General features: G+C 46.4%; 1 protein-coding gene across 2 annotated transcripts; it reads left to right on the top strand.

Moving 5' to 3' along the window:
• Positions 1 to 18: 18 nt before the first annotated feature.
• On the top strand, positions 19 to 21,993 carry TFAP4 (transcription factor AP-4). Of its 2 annotated transcripts, XM_040441816.1 has the most exons (7): positions 20 to 375; positions 13,006 to 13,171; positions 14,700 to 14,798; positions 14,907 to 15,077; positions 15,759 to 15,887; positions 16,090 to 16,254; positions 19,704 to 21,993. In XM_040441816.1, exons 1-7 carry the CDS (start codon positions 287 to 289, stop codon positions 19,875 to 19,877), a joined length of 993 nt encoding a protein of 330 aa, XP_040297750.1. In that variant the 5' UTR covers positions 20 to 286; the 3' UTR covers positions 19,878 to 21,993. The 2 variants fall into 2 exon arrangements, with proteins under 2 accessions (XP_040297751.1, XP_040297750.1); XM_040441817.1 differs by lacking the exon at positions 15,759 to 15,887 and having other exon boundaries at positions 19 to 375.
• Positions 21,994 to 24,046: the final 2,053 nt, after the last annotated feature.

The raw sequence follows: 24,046 nt of genomic DNA, 5'->3' as shown, positions 1-24,046 counted from the left end.
CACCAGCTGTTTCCCGCCTTGAAACAGACATCAGCTGCAAACACACACACTCACATTGAGAGGCAGAACACAAGGAGAGAGACAGACGCCTCCCCCGATCATCTGGGACATCCTACACACTACACCATTGATCCCCCTGCATGCACCATCACCTGATCAATAAGGCTGATCGGGGATCCCACCGGAGCTAAAGGGGGGAGCTGCTGCTGCTGTTACTACTAGAGGGGGGTGGTGGGAGGGATACACATTTTGGGGGGGGTGGAGGTTGGTCCTCCTGCTGATTGCTATGGAGTATTTCATGATGCCCGCGCAGAAAGTACCCTCCCTGCAACACTTCAGGAAGACGGAGAAAGAAGTCATTGGTGGCCTGTGCAGGTAGGTACCCGCGCCCGCCGGCGGTGCCCACGCCTGGAGCCCAGTTTGCATGCTGCAGATCTCCTTAGATCACCTTGCAGGGGGTGGAGGGGGTCAGCTGTGTCTAGGTTGGAAGGAAGCAGAAGGAGGAGGCGGGGGTCCTTCCGAGGTACCGCTGCACCCCCAAAATCCCTGCCTGTTGGTATAGGGGGGTGACCATGGGGTTGGGATGGATCAGTGGAAGTGGAGAGAAGGGCTTTTTAAAGGGCGCAGGGGGAAGGTTTGTCACTTGCAAACAGACCCACGTGGTGCCTCGGCCATGCTGCAGAGCTGGAATCAGGCAGCATGCAAACACTGCTGCCCCAGTCCTCCCTAACTGCCCCTTCCAGTACAAGGGAGGGAGGGGGGCTATTAAATAAGATCTGAGCCCTTCTTCCAGACACACACACACTACAACCCCCCCCCCCCCCCCCTCTTCCTTTTATTCCCCCCCCCCCTGGCAATCAGCTGATTTCATAGCATTTGCTAATGCAGTGGAGCTCCAGACAAGCAATGCCTCAGGAGCTGTAATCTGTACTGCTGGTGGGGGGGTTACACCAATCCAGGTGTGCTGGAGGACTACAGGTGCTAGCAACACCTAAGGAGCTGTAATCTGTGCTGCCACTAGGGGTTATGGCAGTCCAGGTGTGCTGGAAGACTACAAGTGTCAGCGACACCCGAGGAGCTGTAATCTGTGCTGCTACTGGGGGGTATAGCAGTCCAGGTGTGCTGGAGGACTACAGGTGCCAGCATCACTTGAGCTGTAATCTGTGCCGCTACTGGGGGGTATAGCAGCCCAGGTGTGCTGGAGGACTACAGGTGCCAGCAATACTTGGAGCTGTAATCTGCCGCCACTGGGGGGGTATAGCAGCCCAGGTGTGCTGGAGGGCTACAGGTGCCAGCATCACTTGAGGAGCTGTAATCTGTGCCGCTACTGGGGGGTATAGCAGCCCAGGTGTGCTGGAGGACTACAGGTGCCAGTGACACCTGAGGAGCTGTAATCTGTGCTGCCACAAAGGGGTATAGCAGTCCAGGTGTGCTGGAGGACTACAGGTGCCAGCGACACCTGAGGAGTTGTAATCTGTGCTGCTGCAATCCAGGTGTGCTGTGGACTACAAAAGCCAGCAACACCTAAGGAGCTGTAATCTGCGCCGCCGCAGGGGGGGGGGGGGTACAGCAGTCAGGTGTGCTAGAGGGCTAGCAGTGCAGCATGGCATCCTAACCTGTGCTTTGATGCCATGCTGCTTGCACAAGGTCATGGTATTCCTGTAGGAGGAAGTAGACTGGCAGATTATAGGGCACACATGGAGATAATTGGTTGGGGGAATTTTTAAGGTTTTGGTACAAGGTCAAGATTGGTCTGCATGTGGCCCTGCCGATCAGTCGCCGCCATTGACTCATAAGGCGGCCGTAGACGTCACGATTTAGGTTGCGTCGACGCAACAGGCCATCAGAAATTTTATGTCCGGGTTGGCGCAGGATGGCTTCCAATTGTCCCGGAACAGGGCTGTCCGGTCCCTAGCTGAAAAAAGTGTCATTTTATTATCGGTAACTTTACTCGTTGGGTTATCGATAATAATGACGCGACCGCCTCGCGTCCACCGACGCGTTAGTCGCACGCTTATTGGAGCCGAGATGCGTCGCTATTTCACCCTGGTGACAAGCCATTGGCTAAAAACGGTGGCGACGATTGGCGTGACCAAATTTGTGACGATCAAATTGACATTGAGCATCGACCAACGCATTTTGGTACATTGGAAAAGCTTGCCGCCAACAGTTATGGATGGCAGTGTGCGTTTATGGTCCGTATACTGGTCCAACTATATAGATATAGATATATAGATAGATCTTGGACCTGAATCATTGTGGCTATAACATGTGTGAGGGAGGACAGCCGTGTAACACGCCCCCTCCATATTGCTGCCCTACTCGTGCTGTTATAGTCGCCACGGCTGAGGTGAGGCGGACAGCACCGCGTAATTTAACGTCCTTTCAGGACTAGCAAAGCTTATGGGAACCGTTTTGGCTCCCATGCGTGACCTTGCCGCCTGTTTCCGCGCCGAGGGGGGAGTGAGCCATGTTATAGCGCAGACAGGCCTGGCCGTGACTCTGCAGCCCGCCTGGAGTAGGAGTGTCGGAGCGCGCGGCTCGTCGGGAAACGTAGTTCGGCGGCACAGGGAACGCCGGGAGATGTAGTCTGCGGCTGACCATGCTTTCTCCTAAGCACAAAGCATGGCACGGGCTGGTCATGTGACCAGTGTTTGCTGCTGCAGGCGACCGTGTGTGTACTAAGCTCAGCCCTGTCTGCAGCCACTTCCTGCTGTGGTACACATTATGTCATCCCTCTTGGTCTTGTGTGCTTTTTGTCCTAGTTTAAATAAAGTTTATGCGATCTCCATTTTCCATATAGTTGAATAAAATGGGGCAAATAATAAGCCTTGGCATAATAAATACACCCAGAACTTTTACATTTGTGAAGTAAATTTATCGTGTTGTCCAATGTAGTGCCAGTTATTTTGGGTAAATACTTTTAAGAAATGTGACCTTTCGCCACACCATCGTGTTTTCGAAGCCTCTGCGCCACTTCTTCCGTTTCCACGTCTTTAAAAAAAAAAAGTGCAACTCATTTTATAAAACTTATCGGTTAACAAAAGTGGCCAAAATGGCGTCCGTCTGCGCGTATTAGTGCGTGGAAGAGAACAAGGGGCCTCGTTCGTATCCGTACTGATAAATTGAATGTGTGAGGGGAAAACTCAAGCAAAATGCGGTTGAAAATATGGCGTGTATACTATAATTTAATGGGCACTTGCAAAGACCGGATTTTTACGCGGCAGTTGTTTCCCCTTTGCGCTGGCGGAGGAGGCACATAAATTGAAGGCCTCGTCCTAAATTAGGCGCTTTTCCGGCGCCAGGTGTAAAAATTACTCCGGCCCCTGACTGGAGTAGTTTTTGCCAACATTTACGCCGGTTTCCAGCTGTAAATGTCGGTAAATTTATCGGGGCCGACATCCTAGCCCCTGACACTCCCAAGTCCCAAAACCACCCGTGTGACAAAATATCACACGGGTTTAAAGTTGCAAAGAACGGCCTTGCGTATTTTTATGTTAGGACATGGCGCAGTACGTAAATTACTTTAACTATTTTCGGTTTTGCGCCTATTTTTAAGGCGCCATTTAAAAAAAATTATAATTTAAATCCCTTGTATCACATTAGTCAGTGACTACCTAATATGGGTCAGTACGCTGCCGTTGGGCGTAAAGATGTCAAGAGGGCGTAACTCCATATTCTGAACTAACTGTGATGGTTGTAGTAGGTATACAGCATTTTGTGCACCCAAAATATGTTCTTTTTGCCACTTTTTCGCCTTATTTAGTTTAGTTAAATGTACCCCACCGTATCGTTCTCGGGCCTGAATCGGAGGAGTGTATTTTTTGTCTGCACACAACCCATACAGTTGTGCCATTCACACCTCCGTTTTTCCACATGGACCGCGCAGAGAAGCTCGGGACGTGTCCTGTCCTGGTCCGTGTCTCGCAGAATGCAGCCTTGGAGACAACGGTCTCTGACAGCCCCCAGAACTGTGACCTACAGGGATTTACCTCACTGGGTATTAAAAATCATCGTTATACGGCCGTCTGTATCCGGCCTTATTAGCCATCTCAGTCCTGGTGTACTTCAAATGAGATGACTGACAGGAAGTTCAGAAATGCGTCTGTCGCCATAATCGCGACGTTATGTCACATGGCTGAGAGCCTGCACATGTCCTGACAGATCTTTTATGAGCCACGACTTAACCACTTGCCATCTGGGCCATTTGCCCCCTTCCTGACCAGGCCAAATTTTGCAAAACTGACATATCTCACTTTATGTGGTAATAACTTTGGAACGCCTTTATTTATCCAAGTCATTCAGAGATTGTTTTCTCGTGACACATTGTACTTCATGATAATCATAAATTTGAGTCAAAATATTTCACCTTTTATTTATGAAAAAATCCCAAATTTACCCAAAAATTTGAAAAATTCGCAATTTTCTAAATTTCAATTTCTCTGCTTTTAAAACAGAAAGTGATACCTCATAAAATATTTTATTTAACATTCCCCATATGTCTACTTTATGTTGGCATCATTTTGGAAATGTCATTTTATTTTTTTAGGACGTTAGAAGGCTTAGAAGTTTAGAAGCAATTCTTCAAATTTATAAGAAAATTGCCAAAACCCACTTTATAAGGACCAGTTCAGGTCTGAAGTTACTTTGTGGGGCCTACATAGTGGATACCCCCATAAATGACCCCATTGTAGAAACTACACCCCTCAAGGTATTCAAAGCCGATTTTACAAACTTTGTTAACCCTTTAGGCGTTCCACAAGAATTAAAGGAAAATGGAGATCAAATTTTTAAATTTCACTTTTTTGGCAGATTTTCCATTTTAATCAATTTTTTTCTTTAACACATTGATGGTTAACAGCCAAACAAAACTCGATATTTATTACCCAGATTCTGCGGTTTACAGAAACACCCCACATGTGGTCATAAACTGCTGTATGGGGACACGGCAGGGCGCAGAAGAAAAGGAACTCCACATGGTTTTTAGGTGCCATGTCCCATTTGAAGCCCCCTGATGCACCCTTACAGTAGAAACTCCCAAGAAGTGACCCCATTTTGGAAACTAGGGGATAAGGTGCCAGTTTTATTAGTACTATTTTTGGGTACATATGATTTTTTGATCATTCATTATAACACTTTATGGGGCAAGGTGACCAAAAAATTGGTTGTTTTAGCACAGTTTCTATTTATTTATTTTTACAGCATTCACCTGAGGGGTTCAGTCAAGTGACATTTTTATAGAGCAGATCGTTATGGACGTGGCGATACCTAATATGTATACTTTTTCTCATTTATTAAAGTTTTACACAATAATAGCATTTTTGAAACAAAAAAATGATGTTTTAATGTGTCCATGTTCTGAGAGCTATAGTTTTTTTTGTTTTTTTTTGAGAGATTTTCTTATGTAGGGGCTAATTTTTTGCGGGATGAGGTGACGGTTTTATTGGTACTATTTTGTGGGACATACGCGTTTTTGATCACTTGGTGTTGCACCTTTTGTGATGCAAGGTGACAAATTGCTTGTTTTGACAGTTTTTTTTTTTTACGGTGTTCACCCGAGGGGGTTAGGTCATGTGATATTTTTATAGAGCTGGTTTTTACGGACGCGGCAATACCAAATATGTCTATTTTATTTTTTCTATTTTTAAATTATTTTTTTTTATTCCTTACTTGGGAACTTTTTTTTTTTTTTTACATGTGAAACTTTTTTTTATTTTTTCAACCCTTTATTTTTTTTATTTTATTTTACACTTTTTGTCCCCCATAAGGTCATACAAGACCTCTGGGGGACATTTGCTTCACTTTTTCTTTTTTTTTTTTTCACAGTTGATTTCTCCTGTAACTGGGGCTGACATAGTAGCCCCAGTTACAGGACAAATGCACCCCTAGAGAGGCTGTACAGCCTCAGAGCAGGGCTGATCGAGGTCTCTGAGAGACCTCACACAGCTCCTGCACACTCCGGTCACGGCGGTCACATGACGGCCGGAACAGGAAGCGCATAGCGCTTCCTTCTCTGCAGACACAGCTCTCGGTGAGCGCTGTATCTGCAGCGATCTAGAAGACAGGGACACCTGGGCACTGTCCCTGCCTTGTCTTAGGGTTGCCCTGCTGTCACTGACAGCGGGCAACCCGATTAGCAGCTGCACGATTAGCGTGCAGCTGCTATTTCTGAAAGGACGTTCTAAAACGTGCTTTCAGAAACAGACGTCCACCCATAGGACGTTTATATCCTATGGGTGGACGTGAAGCGGTTAAGGTTTAAAGGGGTTCTCTGGTAATACACAGGTGGCAGCAGGCTGCTTTCCCTACTGAAAGGCTAATACTTGCCAGGTCCCCACCGCTTCGTTTCTCCGTACTGGCTCCTGCATCTCCATCTTTTGGTCCAGGGTTTGTTTTGTTTTTTTGCTCCCCGCCATGGACATGGTCACCTTATCTTCACCAGCCAACCACGGGCTTCAGCAGTGTCGTGACACTTATGGACACATCACCGCTGAAGTCAGCGGTTGGTTGAATAGGATCAGGTGACCAAGTCCACGGCGGGGAGGAAGAAAACAAACCCCAAATCGGAAGATGGAAGCACAGGAAAACCGGAGCGGCAGGGAGCAGGCAAGTATGATCCTTTCAGTAGGGAAGGCAAGCTGCTGCCACCTGTTAGAAACTGGCTATTCCCAGAGACCCCCTTTAATGCTCCTAATTAGGGATGAGCGCATCGACTTCGGATCAAACATCCGAAGTCGATTCGCATAAAACTTCGTTCTAATACTGTACAGAGCAGGACCTCCATACAGTATTTTAATGTATTGGCTCTGATGAGCTGAAGTTATTGCTTTGCGAAGTCTCGCGAGACTTCGTGCAATAACTTCATAAATTAACTTGTACTGTAAAAAAAACATTTCCCGAACTCTGGTTCGGTTCCAAGTTGACTTTGGCTCACCGGAGCCAATACATTCTAATACTGTATGGAGCTCCTGCTTCATCTGAAGTCGATTCGCTCATCCCTACTCCTAATCTTGATTTAAAGGGGTAGTCTGGGAGTAGAATATTGATTGCCTATCCTCTGCCTGCACCGCCACTGATTCAGACGTATGAACAGACCGTGGCACTTCGGCGATCACTGCATCCTCTTCACAGCGTACCAAGCACAGCGCCATACATTGTATAGTGGCTGAGCTTGGTATTGCAGCCCAGGCCCACCCACTTAAATGGAACTGAGCTGCGCCTAGGCCATGTGACCTATGAAGGTGACATCACTGGCCTAGGAAAAGGTGGCGGCACTCACTGGAGCACTACGGTCTCTTCAAACAGCTGATCTGCAGGGTGTTGGACCACCACCACGCTGATTGACCTGTGGTCATCAATATTCTACTGCCGGGAACACCCCTTTAATTCAAAATGGTATCCCAGAAAAAAAACTGGCCTTATTGCCCATAACCCCTCGCGGCGCAGATTTCGTTTTCCATTTTTTCCTTGTACTGTGCCATAGGACCTTACATGGCGCCTGCGGATAGCAGGATTGCTTTGAGACGCACAAGGACTTCTGTTGGGTGACATTGGGCTGGGGTTGTAGGCTAGTGTGCCAATCCTGTCGCTGTATTTCATGGCACTATGATGTGTTTCATAGGAATACATGGAGACGGCTCATCGAACGGCACTCGCTGTGACCTCAATATAGCGGCTGCGGAGGGGAGCATCAGGATGGAGCTTTGTTGTCGCAGCCCATAAAATATAGAACGTTTGCAAATGACTGCGATGGACACTCGAGGGTAGAGAACACCGCATGTCAGTCTGCGAGATGTCTGGTAACACAGGTCTGTCTCGTCTTGGGTCACCTCTTCTCCCCTCCACAGAGTTGCATTACCATTCTCTAGGCATATATTGCTGTTCCCGCTCCGCAGCACGTACATACACGTTGTTTCTATATCATAGGACGGGGTAGGCTACCTCCGGCGCTCCAGCTGTTGTGGAACTGCAACTCCCAGCATGCATACCTGCTCTGCTCTTCTCAGAACTCTCATAGAAATGAATGGAGAATGCTGGGAATTGTAGTGTCACAACAGCCGAAGGTTGCTGACCTTCGAACATGGACGTTCTGCTGCATGTACGCATGTCTTTATAGCCGTCTGGATATTTTTTGCCTTGAGGTATAAATGCAGCTCTTTCACTTGCTGGGCTGATAACGCAGGGCAATAAGGAAGAAAGGCGTTCACAGGCCAATAACCAATGTTATCTAAAGTCGGAGAGTCTCTTTAATCCGGATTTTATTGCCTCTGATAAGCCGGTGGCTTTGAAGAATTGTTCTGTTGTCTGCACAATACAAACGGGTGTACTCATTTAAAGGGTGTTGAGGAAATGTTAGACAATATTCACACAACAGTGGAAAAATGGCCTTTAAAAAACGGACACGCTATTTTTCAACCATGTGTGCATTTTAATGGCCATTAAAAATAGTTTTCATAGTTGCGCGGGCAAGTGGATAAGGTGAGTAATTTTGAGTAATAAAAAATATATATATATATATATATATATATATATATATATATATATATATATATATATATATATATATATATATCTATATCTATATCTATATCTATCTCTCTCTCGAGAAGAAGAATTCCACGGCACCTCCAAGGTGTAAAATAATATCAAACTTTATTCACCAGACCCGCAACGTTTCGACCCTGCTTGAGAAAGATCCCAGGAAGCGGATCGAAATGTTGCGGGTCTGGTGAATAAAGTTTGATATTATTTTACGCCTTGGAGGTGCCGTGGAATTCTTCTCGCTTAGTATCTGAAGGGGGATCGCCTTCACAGCCGCTGGCACTCCGCCTGTACTTGATTTACAGCAGTGCTGCCCAAATTATATTATAATATAATATTATATTCTGTTATATGCGGCACTCCGGTAAGTTAAGAGCAAATGATTCCTTTAATCACCCGTGCGGCACCGCAAGAGCAAATGATTCCTACCGGAGTGCCGCTCATTTTCTGGAGTATTTACTGGGGTAAGAAGTCTATTCCCTTGGAACGTGTACCCGATTTTTATTTTTTATTTTTCCATAGTTGCCTGAGTGCCGCCATTTTTCTCTGATTGAGAATATATATATATATCTATATCTATCTCTCTCTATCAATCTCCCCTAAGGAGCCCCCCCTCCCCCCACTAGTGTACCCATTTTTAGCAGCCATTAGATAGGTGCTGTCTACTGGCCAAAAGTGAAATATACAAAGCAAAAAATGGCTGACAGAAGAATACTTTCTTGCAATAATTATATAAAATTTAGGGGGCCACCACTGATCTGACTATTGATGACTTATTTGAAGGATAGGTTATCGCTAAGTCAGTTTTTAAGAGGACCCGTCGCCTCTACTGATCTGCTTCTTTTAGTAAATCTATTCAACGCAAAATGACAATTTTGGAGCATGTTGTGCCACCCTACTTCTGTTCTTGCTATAAAGATACAGAGGGGAGTTACTAGTTGGGGGGGGGGGGGGTGTCCCTGCACAGTTTGACCTTGTCCAATCAGTGCTGCCAGTGTCAGACTGTACAGTGACACCCCCCAAACTGGTAACGCCCATCGGTACCTTTATCCATAAACTTCTAGCAGGAATAAGAGAAGAATAGCACAACATAGTAATAAGAAAAGATGGTCGAGAATTATTACATGGCGGAGTAGCTATTTAAACAGATATGTCTGAAGCAGTAACAGGTTCTCTTCTAGGAACTACTTACATTCCCCATGTAACAACAATCCCACAGCATTTATTCTTATGACTGTCCTGCCATTCCTTTGTTATGAATGAATTGCCAGCAGTTTGCGATGAGTCTGGCTGTAGGGTGTCACCGCACAATCTAACACTATCCAATCAGTGCTGGCAGTGTCAGACTGTGCAACTGGTAACTCCCCTCCTGGCCTTTTTTTTCCTACAAACTTTTAGCAGGAATAATAAAGGAATGACGCAACCGAATCATAGGAATAGAATCTCTTGAATTATTACGTGGGGTATGCAATATTGGCTGCGACAGATGTCACGCGACCAAAGATCTTAGTGTAGCGGGGCTGCCAGAGAAATTAATGGGTTGACAGCACAACTTGCGCATTTGCTGGGGCTATGTCCATATTATGGAGTCAGTGCTATGAACATGATCAGTATACTTAGGGACACCCAGTGTATTTAAGTCTAAGGCTCCATTCACACGTCCGTGGTGTGTTGCGGACCCGCAAATTGTAGATCCGCAACACACCCGCCCGGCACCCCTATAGAAATGCCTATTCTTGTCTGCAGCTGCGGACAAGAATAGGACATGTTCTATCTTTTGCGGAGCTGCGGGACCCAAAGATCGAGGCCGCGCTCCGCAAATGCGGACAGCACACTGTGTGCTGTCCGCATCCATTCCGTCCCCATAGAGAATGAATGGGTCCGCACCCGTTCCGCAAAATTGAGGAAACGGATGCGGACCCATTTGCGGACGTGTGAATGGAGCCTAATTTAGACTCTATTTCTGAAATGTTTCTGCCGGGATTTGAACTCGCAACCTTCTACATTAGAGGCAAGAACCTTAACCACTGAGCTACGAAGCTCAATGCTAAACTACTAGAAAAACTTCATAGTAGTTTATCACGTATTAGGTATTCCTATACAACAGAAGTATAATTTTAATTATTTTTATAGTACTTGTAAAAAAAAAAAAAGTATGGCCCAGCACCGTCAAGTAGAAGGCCACTGTTTGTGAGATCCGTTCAGGGCTCACACGCGGTCCAAAACGGATCAGTTTTGCCCTAATGCATTCTGAATGGAAAAGGATCCGCTCAGAATGCATCAGTTTGCCTCCGGTCAGTCTCCGTTCTGCTCTGGAGGCGGACACCGAAACGCTGCCTGCAGCGTTTTGCTGTCCGCTTGACGAAACTGGATCCGTTCTGACATACAATGTAAGTCAATGAGGACGGATCAGTTTTTTCTGACACAATCTGGCACAATAGAAAACGGATCGGTCCCCCATAGTCTTTAAATGGCGTTCATGACTGATCCGTCTTGGCTATGTTACAGATAATACAAACGGATCCGTTCATGACGGATGCATGTGGTTTTATTATTGTGACGGATCAGTTTTAGCAGATCCATGACGGATCCGCCCAAAGTGTGAGTGTGAAAGTAACCCTTAGTTGCTAGTTAGCAGCTATTCCTGACTGTTATATGTAAGGACTTGTCTTATCTGTCTTAGTCATCGGCTTATTTTTCTTAAATCATCTTCTTTTCTCTTATCTTGGATGATATTTTGGGGCTTTGGAACCGATTACTCAACTTACAATGGTCCTCCTGGAACCAATTAATATTGTAACTTGAGGGACCACTGTATATGTACAGCAGGTTAACATGAACCTCTATAGCCCAGTGGTTAAGGTTCTTGACTTTAATGTAGAAGGCTGTGAGTTCTAATCCCAGCATAATCATTTCAAAAATAGAGGCTAAATAGACACACCAACTTTTTTAATTTAACTATTATTTTTTGTTGGGGAAAAGTGGCAACCCTAACAGAACCCCTGCTTCCCGGTGACCCCCATTACTTTTTTTTTTTTTTATAGTTATTTCTGCAGAGATGTGTGGGGGCTCATTTGTCTGCCTTTTTTTTTTTTTTTTTTTTTTTTTTTTTTTTACAATACCATTTTGGGGTGTGTATGACTTAATCACTTTTTATTCAATTTTCTTGAGAGATAGTGATGAAAAAACAGCAAATCAGACTTTTTTTTATTTTTTTGTTACTTCCTTCACCATATGGGCTTTTTTTTAATACTTTAATAGTATGGGTGTTTTCGCATGCGACGATGTCCATAACTTTTTTTTTTTTTTTTCATCAGATTGCAACGTATACAGAATAATGGAAATTGCTCCATTATTCTCTATAGAAATCACTATATCACAGTTTAGTGCTGCCACCTAGTGGCCTGAACAGGGATATACTAACAATGAGCCTGGAAGCCTAGTACAGGCTGCGGCTCATTTTTTAGAACAGGGTGCTTTCCCTGATCTCCGCTGGGGGAAGGCGCGTCGGTCCAGGAAGCCCGCGCTTCCGTTTTTTTTTTAACACGCTCAGTTGCCATGGTGACATTTGACAAATGCCACAAGGGGGCCCACTGAGATTGATCGCCCAAGGGCCCACATGAACCTGCAGCCTCTGAGGTGTACAGCGCTGGGGCCATGCGGAGACTTTTATGTTCTGCCGCAATGGTGTCCATGACCGCCATTAAATTTAGAGCTCACTAAATACGCTGTCACTGGTGTCGTGTCCTGTAACCTCTTATTAAAGCGCACCTCTACCCAAAATACATCCTTAAAAGTGGCCCATTCTACGCTAAGTAGATAAGGCCATTCTCCATCTTGAGCCAATGTTTTTTGTAGACCCGAGGAACTGTCGTGAGATGCTCCCTGAAGGTTCAAGACCTTGGTGGCTTCAGCTCATAAAATGTCCGCCTCCGCCCTGTTGTTGACAAGTGCGTTTTAGGAGCTTTTCTGGTTTTATCTGCTGGAAATAACGGAGGATGTATAAACAGTTTTATTGCCAGAGAGGAGCCAGATATTCTGCATCCCATTGCTGTGAAGTGTCTCGCTGCTGCGCTTTGTCCTCCGGTTAATCATGTCCTGTGACTAATCTCAAGTATCGGCGGGGGCAGGAAGCCGGAGTTCCCTCATTCTGCCCCGAGGGGGGTCATCTGCCTTCATTCCCCTCTTGATATTGTCATCTGGAAATTATTACGCAGCCCTCCGGGGCAGACAGGAGGGGATGAAAGGGGGGTCCTCAGATCCGGCTTCCATCCTTTCCTGTGAGAGGCCACACACAGAGGTGCCTAATAGGTCGCACCATGGAGGCCGAATACGATCTACACCCACCTTAACCCCTCCTTTGCTACAAAAGCTAAATGCGCGCTAGTGAGGAACGCATACATCTGCATCTGTAACGTATCTGAGAATAGTTTCTGGTTCCACTAATGGTCGTTCTGTTTTCAGCCTAGCAAACATCCCCTTGACGCCAGAGACGCAACGGGACCAAGAAAGGCGGATACGTCGGGAAATCGCGAATAGCAATGAACGCCGCCGCATGCAGAGCATCAATGCTGGCTTCCAGTCTTTGAAAACTCTAATCCCTCACACAGATGGGGAGAAACTAAGCAAGGTGCGTAATGTCTCTTTGTAAAAAAAAAAAAAAAAAATCCGACATGTCAGACGTGGGGGCAAAACATCATGGGACTGTGTTTGTGTCTTATGTTCTATGTTCATTCCTTTAAAAAAAAGTCTTCTTTTAGCCTTACAAAAAAATAAAATAAAAATTACATTGCAATTTTCACATTGGCCACTAGATGTCAGTAACTCCAATCTTTAAAAAAAAAAATAAAATAGAAAACAAACTCGCTTTACAGCATGCAGCAAAGTGTAATGTTCAGCAATGACAAAACTGGTACTTTTCCAGGCAACTTGGTGGTTGTCTGGGATTTTAAGAAATCCAGGACACCTGCCGATCAGCTGTTTGAGAAGTCAGAGGTGCTCGCAGTGGTGCTGCGGCTTTCTCTCAGCTCAGCGCCGTACATTATATAGTGGCCGTGCTTGGTATCACAGCTCAGCCCCATTCACATCAGCGAGGCTGAGCTGTGCCGACCGATGAACGTGACATCACATGGCCTAGGGTAAGCTGCTAGAAGGTCGCGAGCGCCGATGCCTTCTCAAACACCTGATTGGTGGGGGTACTGGGTGTTGGACCCCCACCTTTCAGATACCGATGACCTATCCAGAAGAGATGTCCTCAATATAAAGCCTCATTCACACGTCAGTGATTTCCATCGGGGATTGTGAGCCAAAACCAGGATTGGAGCCTCCACAGACATAAGGTATGAGGGTCCATTCAGACATCCGTAGAATGGGTGCGGACCCATTCATTTTCAATGGGGCCGGAAAAGATGCGGACAGTGCGCTGTCCGCATCCGCATTTCTAGTCCGCGGCTCCGCAAAAAAAATAGAGCATGTCCTATTCTTATCCGCAGCTGCGGACAAGAATAGGAATCCTCTATTAAATGCCGGCGATGTGCGGCGTCAGTGTTTTGCAGTCTGCAATTTGCGGACCGCAAAACACTACGGATGTCTGAATGGACCCTAAGGGGAAAGATCTGCTTCGGGGCCCAGTTCTGGAGATGGTTGCGGGTCTCTCCTCTGGGACCCGCTTCAACCTGACCTTTATGGCGTATTCTATCAAAGTACCATAGATGTCCCAGGTGGGAATACTCCTTTAGGCCTCATGTACACGGCTGTGCCCGTATTGCAGGTCCGCAATATACGGGCACGGGCTGTGAGCTCACCGTATCACGGATGCAGACCAATTCACTTGAATGGCTCCATAATCCTGAAGGTGCGGAATAGAGGCACGGAAACACTACTTCCGTGGGGTTTCTCTCCGTGCCCCCAAACCGCAAAAAAAATAGAACCTGTTGCGGATGGATCACGGACCCTTTCAAGTTGAATGGGTCTGGATCCGTCTGGAATCCGCACGTATGTTGCCAGTTGCCCCCAGTGCACGGAACGGCCGTGTGCTTGAGGCCTTAAGAGCAGCAATAAGACTCCTCAGACTCCATGATTCTAATGCTGTATGAACATGGGACTTGCATGATGGAGGAGTGGTGGTAAATTGCCGGCTGTTTGTCCTCTGTACACAGGCAGCGATACTGCAGCAGACGGCAGACTATATATTCTCCCTGGAACAGGAGAAGACCAGGCTACTGCAGCAGAATACCCAGCTGAAGCGCTTTATACAGGTAAGGAGATCCATGCACTTGTAGTTCTTGCCTTGCTGGAGAGCATACTGGGTGATGTAGTGTAATATGACATGGTTATACCCAGTAAGTATACTCTTCCTATTGCAGGAGTTCAATGGCTCATCCCCTAAGCGACGACGGGCGGAAGACAAGGATGAGGGCATCGGCTCGCCGGATATCTGGGAAGAGGAAAAAGCCGAAGACCTGCGAAGGGAAATGATTGAACTGCGGCAGCAACTGGACAAGGAACGTTCTGTGAGGATGATGCTGGAGGAGCAGGTAAATGGTTAATACTTGGCTCCAACCTTGGTATTGCATGGGGCGTGCAAATGGCATATAGGATCATACCCACCCATTAGTTTCCTGTAGGGAGAGTGATGCCGGCAGTGTAGGATGGCACAGTAGGTAGACTGGCGCATTGCATGCCTGTATACAGCATCTTAAAAGTGGTTCCGCAGGACTTTTATATTGATGGCAGGTCATCAGATCGTGAGAGGTTCGACTTCCCGGACCCCCTCCAGCACTGGAACTATAGCGCTCCTCACTGCGTAGTGGACAGAGCCAGTTACCGCAGCGCTGCTCCCGTTCAGCGCAATGGCATTGGTGCTGCAGTAGTCGGCTCCGTCCACAGTGGACATAGTGGTGTAGTTCCGGAGCTGATTGGTTGAGAGCCGGGTGTTGGACCTTCTATGATCTGATATTTATGACGTGTCCTTAAGTTAGGCCTTCAATATAAAAGTCCTGGAGAACCCCTTAAAGTTGATGCTATAGTACAGGGATGCCTAACCTGCAGCCCTCCAGCTGTTGCAAAACTACATCTCCCAGTACGCCTGGGCAGCCTACAGCTATTTGGGCATGCTGGGAGTTGTAGTTTTGCAACAGCTGGAGGGCCGCAGGTTGAGCATCTCTGCTATAGTAGATCATTGGTCAGGCTTTCTAATTGACTGATATAACTGGCAGGTGCGGGCTCTGGATGCTCACATGTACCCTGAAAAGTTGAAGGCTATAGCTCAACAAATCCAGGAAGAGGGAGGGCAGGGACAATCGGACGAGTCACTGGACAGGGGTGACCAGCCTCTCCAATCTCAGGTGAGACAGATATCCCTTCCTCCCATTATAAAAGAGCACCCTTCTGTTCCTTAGCCATCATGCTGCCTGCTCTCACCTGTTCCAGATGGTACTATGCCCCCCATCTAATTGCGTAATCCTGTATTACATAGATAAATATATTTTTGTGCCATTTGTGTTTTTTTGTGCAGTTTTTACATTAACATATATCCTGTCCCAGCAGCTCCTGGCACCACATATGCCCCTGGCGCCCACTCACCACCCCACAGTAATAGTCCCCGCTCCACCCCCTGCACCTTCTCATCACGTCAATGTTGTGACTGTGGGACATTCCTCGGTGATCAGTTCTGTGTCCACCTCCCGGCAAAATTTGGACACTATTGTGCAGGTGAGTGCGAGATAAGGTAGAAGGGGGTGTTGGCGAACGTCGTCTAAATGATAATGGCAAGAGCACTCAGCCGCTCTTAAAAAAGGTGACGGAAAAAACATTGCGTGCGTTCACCTAGATGACATCCTATAATTTTTAAGGGTTTGTCAGATTTGCTGAGGGGGGTGAATTAAAACATCAAAAAAAACACATTACCTACCTTTTTCCCAGCTGTCCCAGCGCTGTCACTTTGGTCCTTCCCACCAGTCCCTGCTGACCTGGCTCCAGCACTGACTTCTTGTCTACCCTTATGACTGCAGAGTGGCTGCAGCGGTCGTGTGCTATAGGAGCATGTCACTGCTGCAGCCATGTGGATGGGTGCGGGACCCAAAGTGACAGGACTGGAGCAGAAGGGAATGAATGGGTAAATAATGTGTTTTTTTTTTTTTTTTTTTTTTTTTTTTTAAGAATTGTGTTTTTATTTAAAAACAATTGCACATATTCTTTCCAACATTTACAAAGTACATTCAGAGATCAAATCAATGCAAGACTGTGTGTACAACTCGCACATCTAGTAACGCATAACATATATCCTGAATTTAAGGCAATCTATTTTTTTTTTTTTATTTATAAAAAATCATTTACTATGAAAGGTGTGCGCCTTCCGAATCATTACCACGAAGATTGTGCACCTTTAGGCTCCTTTCATATGAGCAAGTATTCCACGCGGGCTCCGATGCGTTCATTTAACACATAGCACCCGCACCGAATCCTGACCCATCCATTTCAGTGGGTCTGTGCACTTTTTTTTTGTTTATTTTTTTTCCCCCTCACGCTTCGTCTCTGCTTTGTGTGAGAACCGCAGCGTGTTCTATAGGCCTCATGCACACTACCGTTGTTTTGGTCCGCATCTGAGCCGCAGCATTTGCGGCTCAGTTGCGGACCCATTCACTTCAATGGGGCTACAAAAGATGCGGACAGCACTATGTGTGCTGTCCACATCCGTTGCTCCGTTCCGTGGTCTGCAAAAAAAAAAAATGTATAACCTGTCCTATTCTTGTCCGTTTTGCGGACAAGAATAGGCAGTTATATTAATGGCTGTCCGCGAATTTCTGAACGCACACGGACGCCATCTGTGTTTTGCAGACCACACAACAGTCGTGTGCATGAGGCCATATTCTGCGGGGGGGGGGGTTTCACGCAGAATCGTCCCATAGAAGGGAATAGGGCTTCAGTGATTTTTCACTGATTGCTAGGAGATGTTTGTAAGGCCTCATGCACACGACCGTATTTTTTTGCGGTCCGCAAAACGGGGTTCCGTTTTCCCGTGATCCGTGACCGTTTTTTCATCCGTGGGTCTTCCTTGATTTTTGGAGGATCCACGGACATGAAAAAAGTCGTTTTGGTGTCCGCCTGGCCGTGCGGAGCCAAACGGATCCGTCCTGAATTACAATGCAAGTCAATGGGGACGGATCCGTTTGACGTTGACACAATATGGTGCCATTTCAAACGGATCCGTCCCCATTGACTTTCAATGTAAAGTCTGGAGTCCCTTTTATACCATCGGATCAGAGTTTTCTCCAATCCGATGGTATATTTTAACTTGAAGCGTCCCCATCACCATGGGAACGCCTCTGTTAGAATATACTGTCGGATATGAGTTAGATCGTGAAACCTCATTTCCAACAGTATATTCTAACACAGGCGTTCCCATGGTGATGGGGACGCTTCTAGTTAGAATATACTACAAACTGTGTACATGACTGCCCCCTGCTGCCTAGCAGCATCCGATCTCTTACAGGGGGCCGTGATCAGCACAATTAACCCCTCAGGTGCCGCACCTGAAGGGGTTAATTGTACTATCATATCCCCCTGTAAGAGATCAGGGCTGCCAGGCAGCAGGGGGCAGACCCCCCCCCCTCCCCAGTTTGAATATCATTGGTGGCCAGTGCGCCCCCCCCCCTTCCTCCCTCTATTGTAATAATTCGTTGGTGGCACAGTGTGCGCCCCCCCTTCCTCCCTCTATCCCTCTATTGTAATAAATCGTTGGCACAGTGTGCGCCCCCCCCCCCTTCCTCCCTCTATTGTAATAAATCGTTGGTGGCAGAGTGTGCGCCCCCCATTGGCCCCCCCTCCCTCTATAGCATTAACAACCTCTTCGGATCCGTCTGTATAAAAACTAACCTACGATCACGGATGCCAATCTTGTGTGCATCCGTGTTTTTTCACGGACCCATTGACTTGAATGGGTCCGTGAACCGTTGGCCGTGAAAAAAATAGGACAGGTCATATTTTTTTCACGGCCAGGATACACGGATCACGGATGCGGCTGCAAAACGGTGCATTTTCCGATTTTTCCACGGACCCATTGAAAGTCAATGGGTCCGCGAAAAAAAACAGAAAACGGCACAACGGCCACGGGTGCACACAACGGTCGTGTGCATGAGGCCATATTCTGCGGGGGGGGGGGGGGGTTTCACGCAGAATCGTCCCATAGAAGGGAATAGGGGTTCAGTGATTTTTCACTGATTGCTAGGAGATGTTTGTAAACCTTCAGTTGTTTGTTTTTTTTGCTTGCAAAATGGTGTGAGTTTAAGGCTATGTGCACACGTCGGTATGTGTTTTGCGGTCCACCAAAAAAAAGATGACAGCTGTACGCCATCAGTTTTTTTTGCGAATCCATTGTAACAATGCCTAAAACGGACAAGAATAGACTATAGGCTAGACTATTTTTTTTTTGCGGGCTACGGAACGGACATACCGATGCAGACAGCACACGGTGTGCTGTCCGCATTTTTTGCGGACCCATTGAAATGAATGGGTCCGCATCCTATCCGCTTTTTTGCGGACACAGAAACAACGTTCGTGTGCATGAAGCCTAACTGAACGCATCCTGAGCCAATCCGTATAGTTCGTGTGAAAGAGGCCTTGTGCTTTCCAGTTGAAGCTATAGTGGTCATTCATGGTGCACCTAGTGACCTACTAGGCTCATCAGGTGCCACATCTATGACTTGGTATTGTAAGTCATGGTAGCTTCACTTAAAGGGATTGTCCTCTTTTAAACTATTTTTGTGTTGGACTGTCCCCCCCCCCCCCCTCCCCCCACTAATTAGCTGATAACAGTAGGTTAGATTTACTAATCCTATCAATGGCGTACCTTAGACTGGCTGTCTAGACCTGCACCATACTTCTCACAGTGGCTCGGGATAGATGCTTTTGTCTAGGTCTATACCAATGATTGGTTGGCTTAGTTTGCAGTAAGCGTTACCCTGCAGCGCCTCCACAGGGGAAATGAAGCATTACACCGTTCCAATTGAAATCCACAGTCTGCCCATGTAATGCATGGACGTGTAGGGTCCTCCAGAAGGAAACCAAGGCACACCGTTTTGTAGCCCCTCTTGTAATGGATGAGGGTCCTGAATGCTAGACTTGCCACTTGGCTAACCCGCTGTTTTCCTTGTTTCCGTCAGGCCATACAGCACATAGAGGGCACACGAGACAAACAGTTGCAGGACGACGAGCAGCGAAGGGCGGTCATCGTGAACGCCGTGCGCCCGTGCGAAGATTCGGACACCGCGTCGGACACAGAATGCGATGACAGCGAGGCAGATCAAAACAAGGATGATGCCATGGAAGACCCCTGACATCTGCTGCCCTTCCCAGGACTGGGCAAGAGACTGGGGGGGAACTGGAGGGGGAGGAGGCTAAGGGTACTTGAGGGAGCACAGTCGGGGGTTGCTCCCTGCCGGCCTCCTCCCCAAATCTGTAGGGTTTTATAGGGTGGTCTACTGCTGACCGCAAAGATACTGTAATGAGGTTGTTGAGGGAGAAAAAGGGTAAAAGCACTAAGGGGATGTCCCGGTCTGTTAGACAGAGGAGGAGTGTCATTGTGGTAGGGGGTGCTTACATTTTTTTTCTGTTCCTTAAATTTGCAGCAGTCCCTCAAATCCTCAAACCTTTTTTCTTTTTTATGCCTTTCCCAGTCAAAGGGATTAAGGCCTGCACTTGTGACTATGAAGTCCCCTCTCATCAGTATATAGGTATAAGAAAGATAAGCGTAGTCCTGCCACCCACGGGATGTGGTAGTATTAACCGATGCAACCGTACCATTCAATTTATACCTTTATAGATACATTTTATACTTCTATATTTTATAGCTTATGTATAATATACCTATATCGAGCACCAGTTGGGGCACGTTCATGGATCTAGCTTCACCAAGCCCGACCTTATTTTGAGCCACCCAAATTTCCATGGTATTTCCTATTACACTTCTAGCTGCCTGAAAGCGAATACCGTGCAGGCCTTATTCTCTTCTTCACCACATGATGGCGCTGTGGAGAGCAGAGATTCCTTTAGGATCTTGCATTCTAAAATGTATAACTTTCATAAAGTCTTAGGGACCCCAGGGTTATAGTTCTACGTAAGCAGACCACGCAGAGTCTTAGCACTACATTCTGGCTTCCATATTTCAATATACTAGCTTTTTTTATTTTATTTTTCCGCTGTGACCTTCATTTATTATTATAATATTTTTATATATATTTTTTTTTTTTATGTTTGCATCTGTTATGAAATCAGGGTTGGTTTAATACCCAGGATCAAAGTTGGGTTTATCCTAGCATAGATGCACTCTTATGCTATCACCCAAGTTGCTGAAATATTGCTTTACTGCATTAAAAAAATGAGAAAGACATTGCAAATGCAAATAGTCCCAGTCTAAAGGAATGGTATCAGGTTAAAGGGATTGTCCAGTATAGGAAAAATATGGCTGCTTCTATTAAAAACAGCGCCACCCTTGTCCACAGGGTGTCTGTGGTATTGCAGCTTGGCTCCATTCACTTCAATGGAGAGCAGTTGCAATACCAGACACAACCTGTGTGTGGAGCCGATGCCATGATTTCTGAACCTGGACAACCCCTTCATGCAAAATTAAACATATGTTATGGTCTTGCACGTCTTATTTTTGGAGGGGTATCCATCACCCGCAGACAACTTTGGTAAATTTCTAGGCTGTAGGAACCGGCCTCTTGAATGCTGTTTTACCAGGCCTTTGTAAATGGGGGTTACAGTAAAACAGAGAGGGGGGGGGGTTCATGGCCCTTTTTAAAAATCCCCATTCGATGTTAAGCAGCCCTTTATGAGCTAATAAGCATGTCTGCTTCCTACCAAAAACGGCACCAAAGCTGTAATACCACATTTGACCTGTAGGCAGGTGTGGTGCTGTTTCTGGAAGAAAGGCTGTTGAAATTGCCTAATGCCACGCTTTCCCCCATTCAGCGTCCCCTACAGGGGAGATGTGTTACTGCAAGGCTCCCATATAAATGACTGGACAACCATGCTGAATTCACCAGGATGGGAGCCTACCCCTCTCTCCCCCCACCAGCTATTTTTGGCTATTACGTTGTCCGTATGCCCTAAGAGGCCAGAGAATGGGGTTGTCAAGTTGGGTCTCTAAAATAACTAACTTTAAATTAACTTCCAGACAGTTTCTCGGTCTCACTGCTGTATTAATCTTATTATTGTACAAACATATTTAGGTGGGGACCCCTTTAAAGCCCCCACAATGGCTCCCTCTATTGCTTGTAGGTAAAGGATACTCCCGGGGGGGGGCTATGCAGTAAAAAAAAATTCGAGGAGGGACTGTCTGCTGCTTCGCATAGCTTGCAACAGGTGGGAAAGGATTGAGTCACCGTGAGAATTTGCCAACCTTTCTTTAAAACGGGGGTCAGTAGCTAAGTCGTTCGACCAAGAATGTCTGTCTTAAAACCCAGCAATCCTACTTTTAGATTATTTTAGGTGATGGCGGTACTACAAGTATACCTACTGTCCGGACACGGTGAAGACCCACATAACGCCTCTAGTTCTGAGGAACGGCTATAGCGGACGCTTCACTGTGACCGGCCATTAGGTTGCGCTTTTAGTGACGTCGCTTCTCGACTGAGCCAATCAAGGCGCCGGAGTCACCTTGCGCCGGAGTGTTTTTGTATTTGCACCCATGAGATTTGATGCTGTCTGCAGATGCCAGAAGTCAGTAGCTTTCTGTCCGCGGAGGTGCGAGCTCATACGACGCCTTCACCGTTTACTTCTCATCCATATGTTTTTTTTATTTTTTTAAATAGTTCCTCGGATCATAAGCACTTAAATATATTTTTGTTTTTCTTTTCGTCTGCTAGGGATCATTTTGCCAGTAACAATGCTAAAGGTTAGGTAGATCGCTGCCACCTCCTCGATGGCTGCTGAGCAAGTTAACGTGCGCTGACTTACAGTGGTGAATGCAGTTTATCTAGCCATTGACTCCTATGGTGGTAGGTACATATTAAAGGGGTTCTCTGCTGTATAGTTGTTGATGACTCAGGATAGTTTATCAATATCGGATCGGTGAAGGATCCGCCACCCCTATCAATCAGTTGTTTCGGGCGTCAGAAGGGAGCTTGGATGCCATACACTGACATGGCCAATACACAGTGGGCGGCGTCTTCTTCAGGCTCCGTCCACTGTTTCTGGTGCCGATGGCTGCCGAAAACAGTAGATTGGTTGCAAGTGCAAGTTTTCGGACCCTCGGCGAGGTAAGGGTGCATTGACACAACCATATGTATTTTGTGGTCCGCAAACCGTGGATCCGCCAAAAATACCGATGTCTGTGTTGCATCCATGGTGTTTTTTTTTTGCAGGGCCATGGAATGGCTGCATTTTTTTTGCGACCCCCCCCCCCCCCCCCCCCCATTAAAACGAATGGGTCTGCATCCGATCTGCAAAAAAAAATATGGTTGTGTGAATGGGGACTAATATTGATTACCTGTCCTGAGGGTGACATCAGTTTTTTAGAAATGCAGACAACCCCTTTGAGGCCTTCACATCTTGGTGACTCACGGACGTGTGCTGTCCATGTTCTTTCATGTAAAAAAAAAAAAAAATTATTATTAAATTTTTGCAGAATGTCTGCATTGAAAATCCTAGTTGACTGCGCTCTTCTATACATTAGAAAAACCTCTCCCCCTGTTGGCCTATGGCTACTTTCAGCGTATGCGCCGGGGGCTTTTCTGACACGTATGCCGACCGTGTTCCCAGCCAGATGTTTCTCTGACGGGGCTGCAATGTTTGCCCTGTACCCTTTATAAATCAAGGCCTATTAACTTGGTTCCCATGGTATCCTATTACTAGAAAACCTGATGAGGAAGTCCTATTTGGATGGACTCTTGGTGTGTAGTCCATTTTGCATGAATTTGGCCACGCTCTGACCTTTCTATAGGTGAGGTAAACTCTTCCCCACTGTCGGTTATGTCACGTTACCCCTCGGCATAGAACACAGGAGGGTGTTCCCAGCACTCCTCCCCCTCCCTCCTCTTCACCTTACCGATTGATCTTCCTACATTATATTTTTTTTTTTAACCATTTCAGCTCTTGTGTTTGAGGGAAAATAAAAGCTATTTTATATTTTGTTAAGAAAGTGACATAAAAACCCTGCAAGGCGTCGGCCTTTGTAAAGAAACAAAATAAAAAAAAAGTTTGTACTTTGTTTTTTAGAAATGCGTTTGTCTTGTCTTTTATTACTGCGCTTATGGCAACGATGGAGAAGTTGTCTGTATCCAAGGCCGATACACAAATAGCTGAGGTGTGGTGTAAGGCGCTGTTCACACTGCGTCTGAAGCATCTTTCTGGAACTCCCATAGAAATGAACAGAGCTGCCTTGCACATGTGACTGGCCGCGCCGGTCATTTCAGGGGCCTACAGGAAGTACGGGGCCCCTGCGGGAGGACCTGTGGATAACTTTAACCAACCAGATTCACAATCTTATTTTTGGTCCGCATCC

The sequence above is a fragment of the Bufo bufo genome, chromosome 7 (assembly GCF_905171765.1).
Source record: "Bufo bufo chromosome 7, aBufBuf1.1, whole genome shotgun sequence".
NCBI lineage: Eukaryota > Metazoa > Chordata > Amphibia > Anura > Bufonidae > Bufo > Bufo bufo.
The sequence above is the reverse complement of the archived record's forward strand: the minus strand, read 5'-3'. Positions and strand labels throughout refer to the sequence as shown.

Coding starts and splice junctions, on each gene's coding strand:
- TFAP4 (XM_040441816.1), top strand. CDS start 287: ATGGAGTATTTCATGATGCCCGCGCAGAAAGTACCCTCCCTGCAACAC. Junction 14,799..14,906: donor AGCTGAAGCGCTTTATACAG/GTAAGGAGATCC, acceptor TTCCTATTGCAG/GAGTTCAATGGCTCATCCCC. Junction 15,888..16,089: donor ACCAGCCTCTCCAATCTCAG/GTGAGACAGATA, acceptor CTGTCCCAGCAG/CTCCTGGCACCACATATGCC.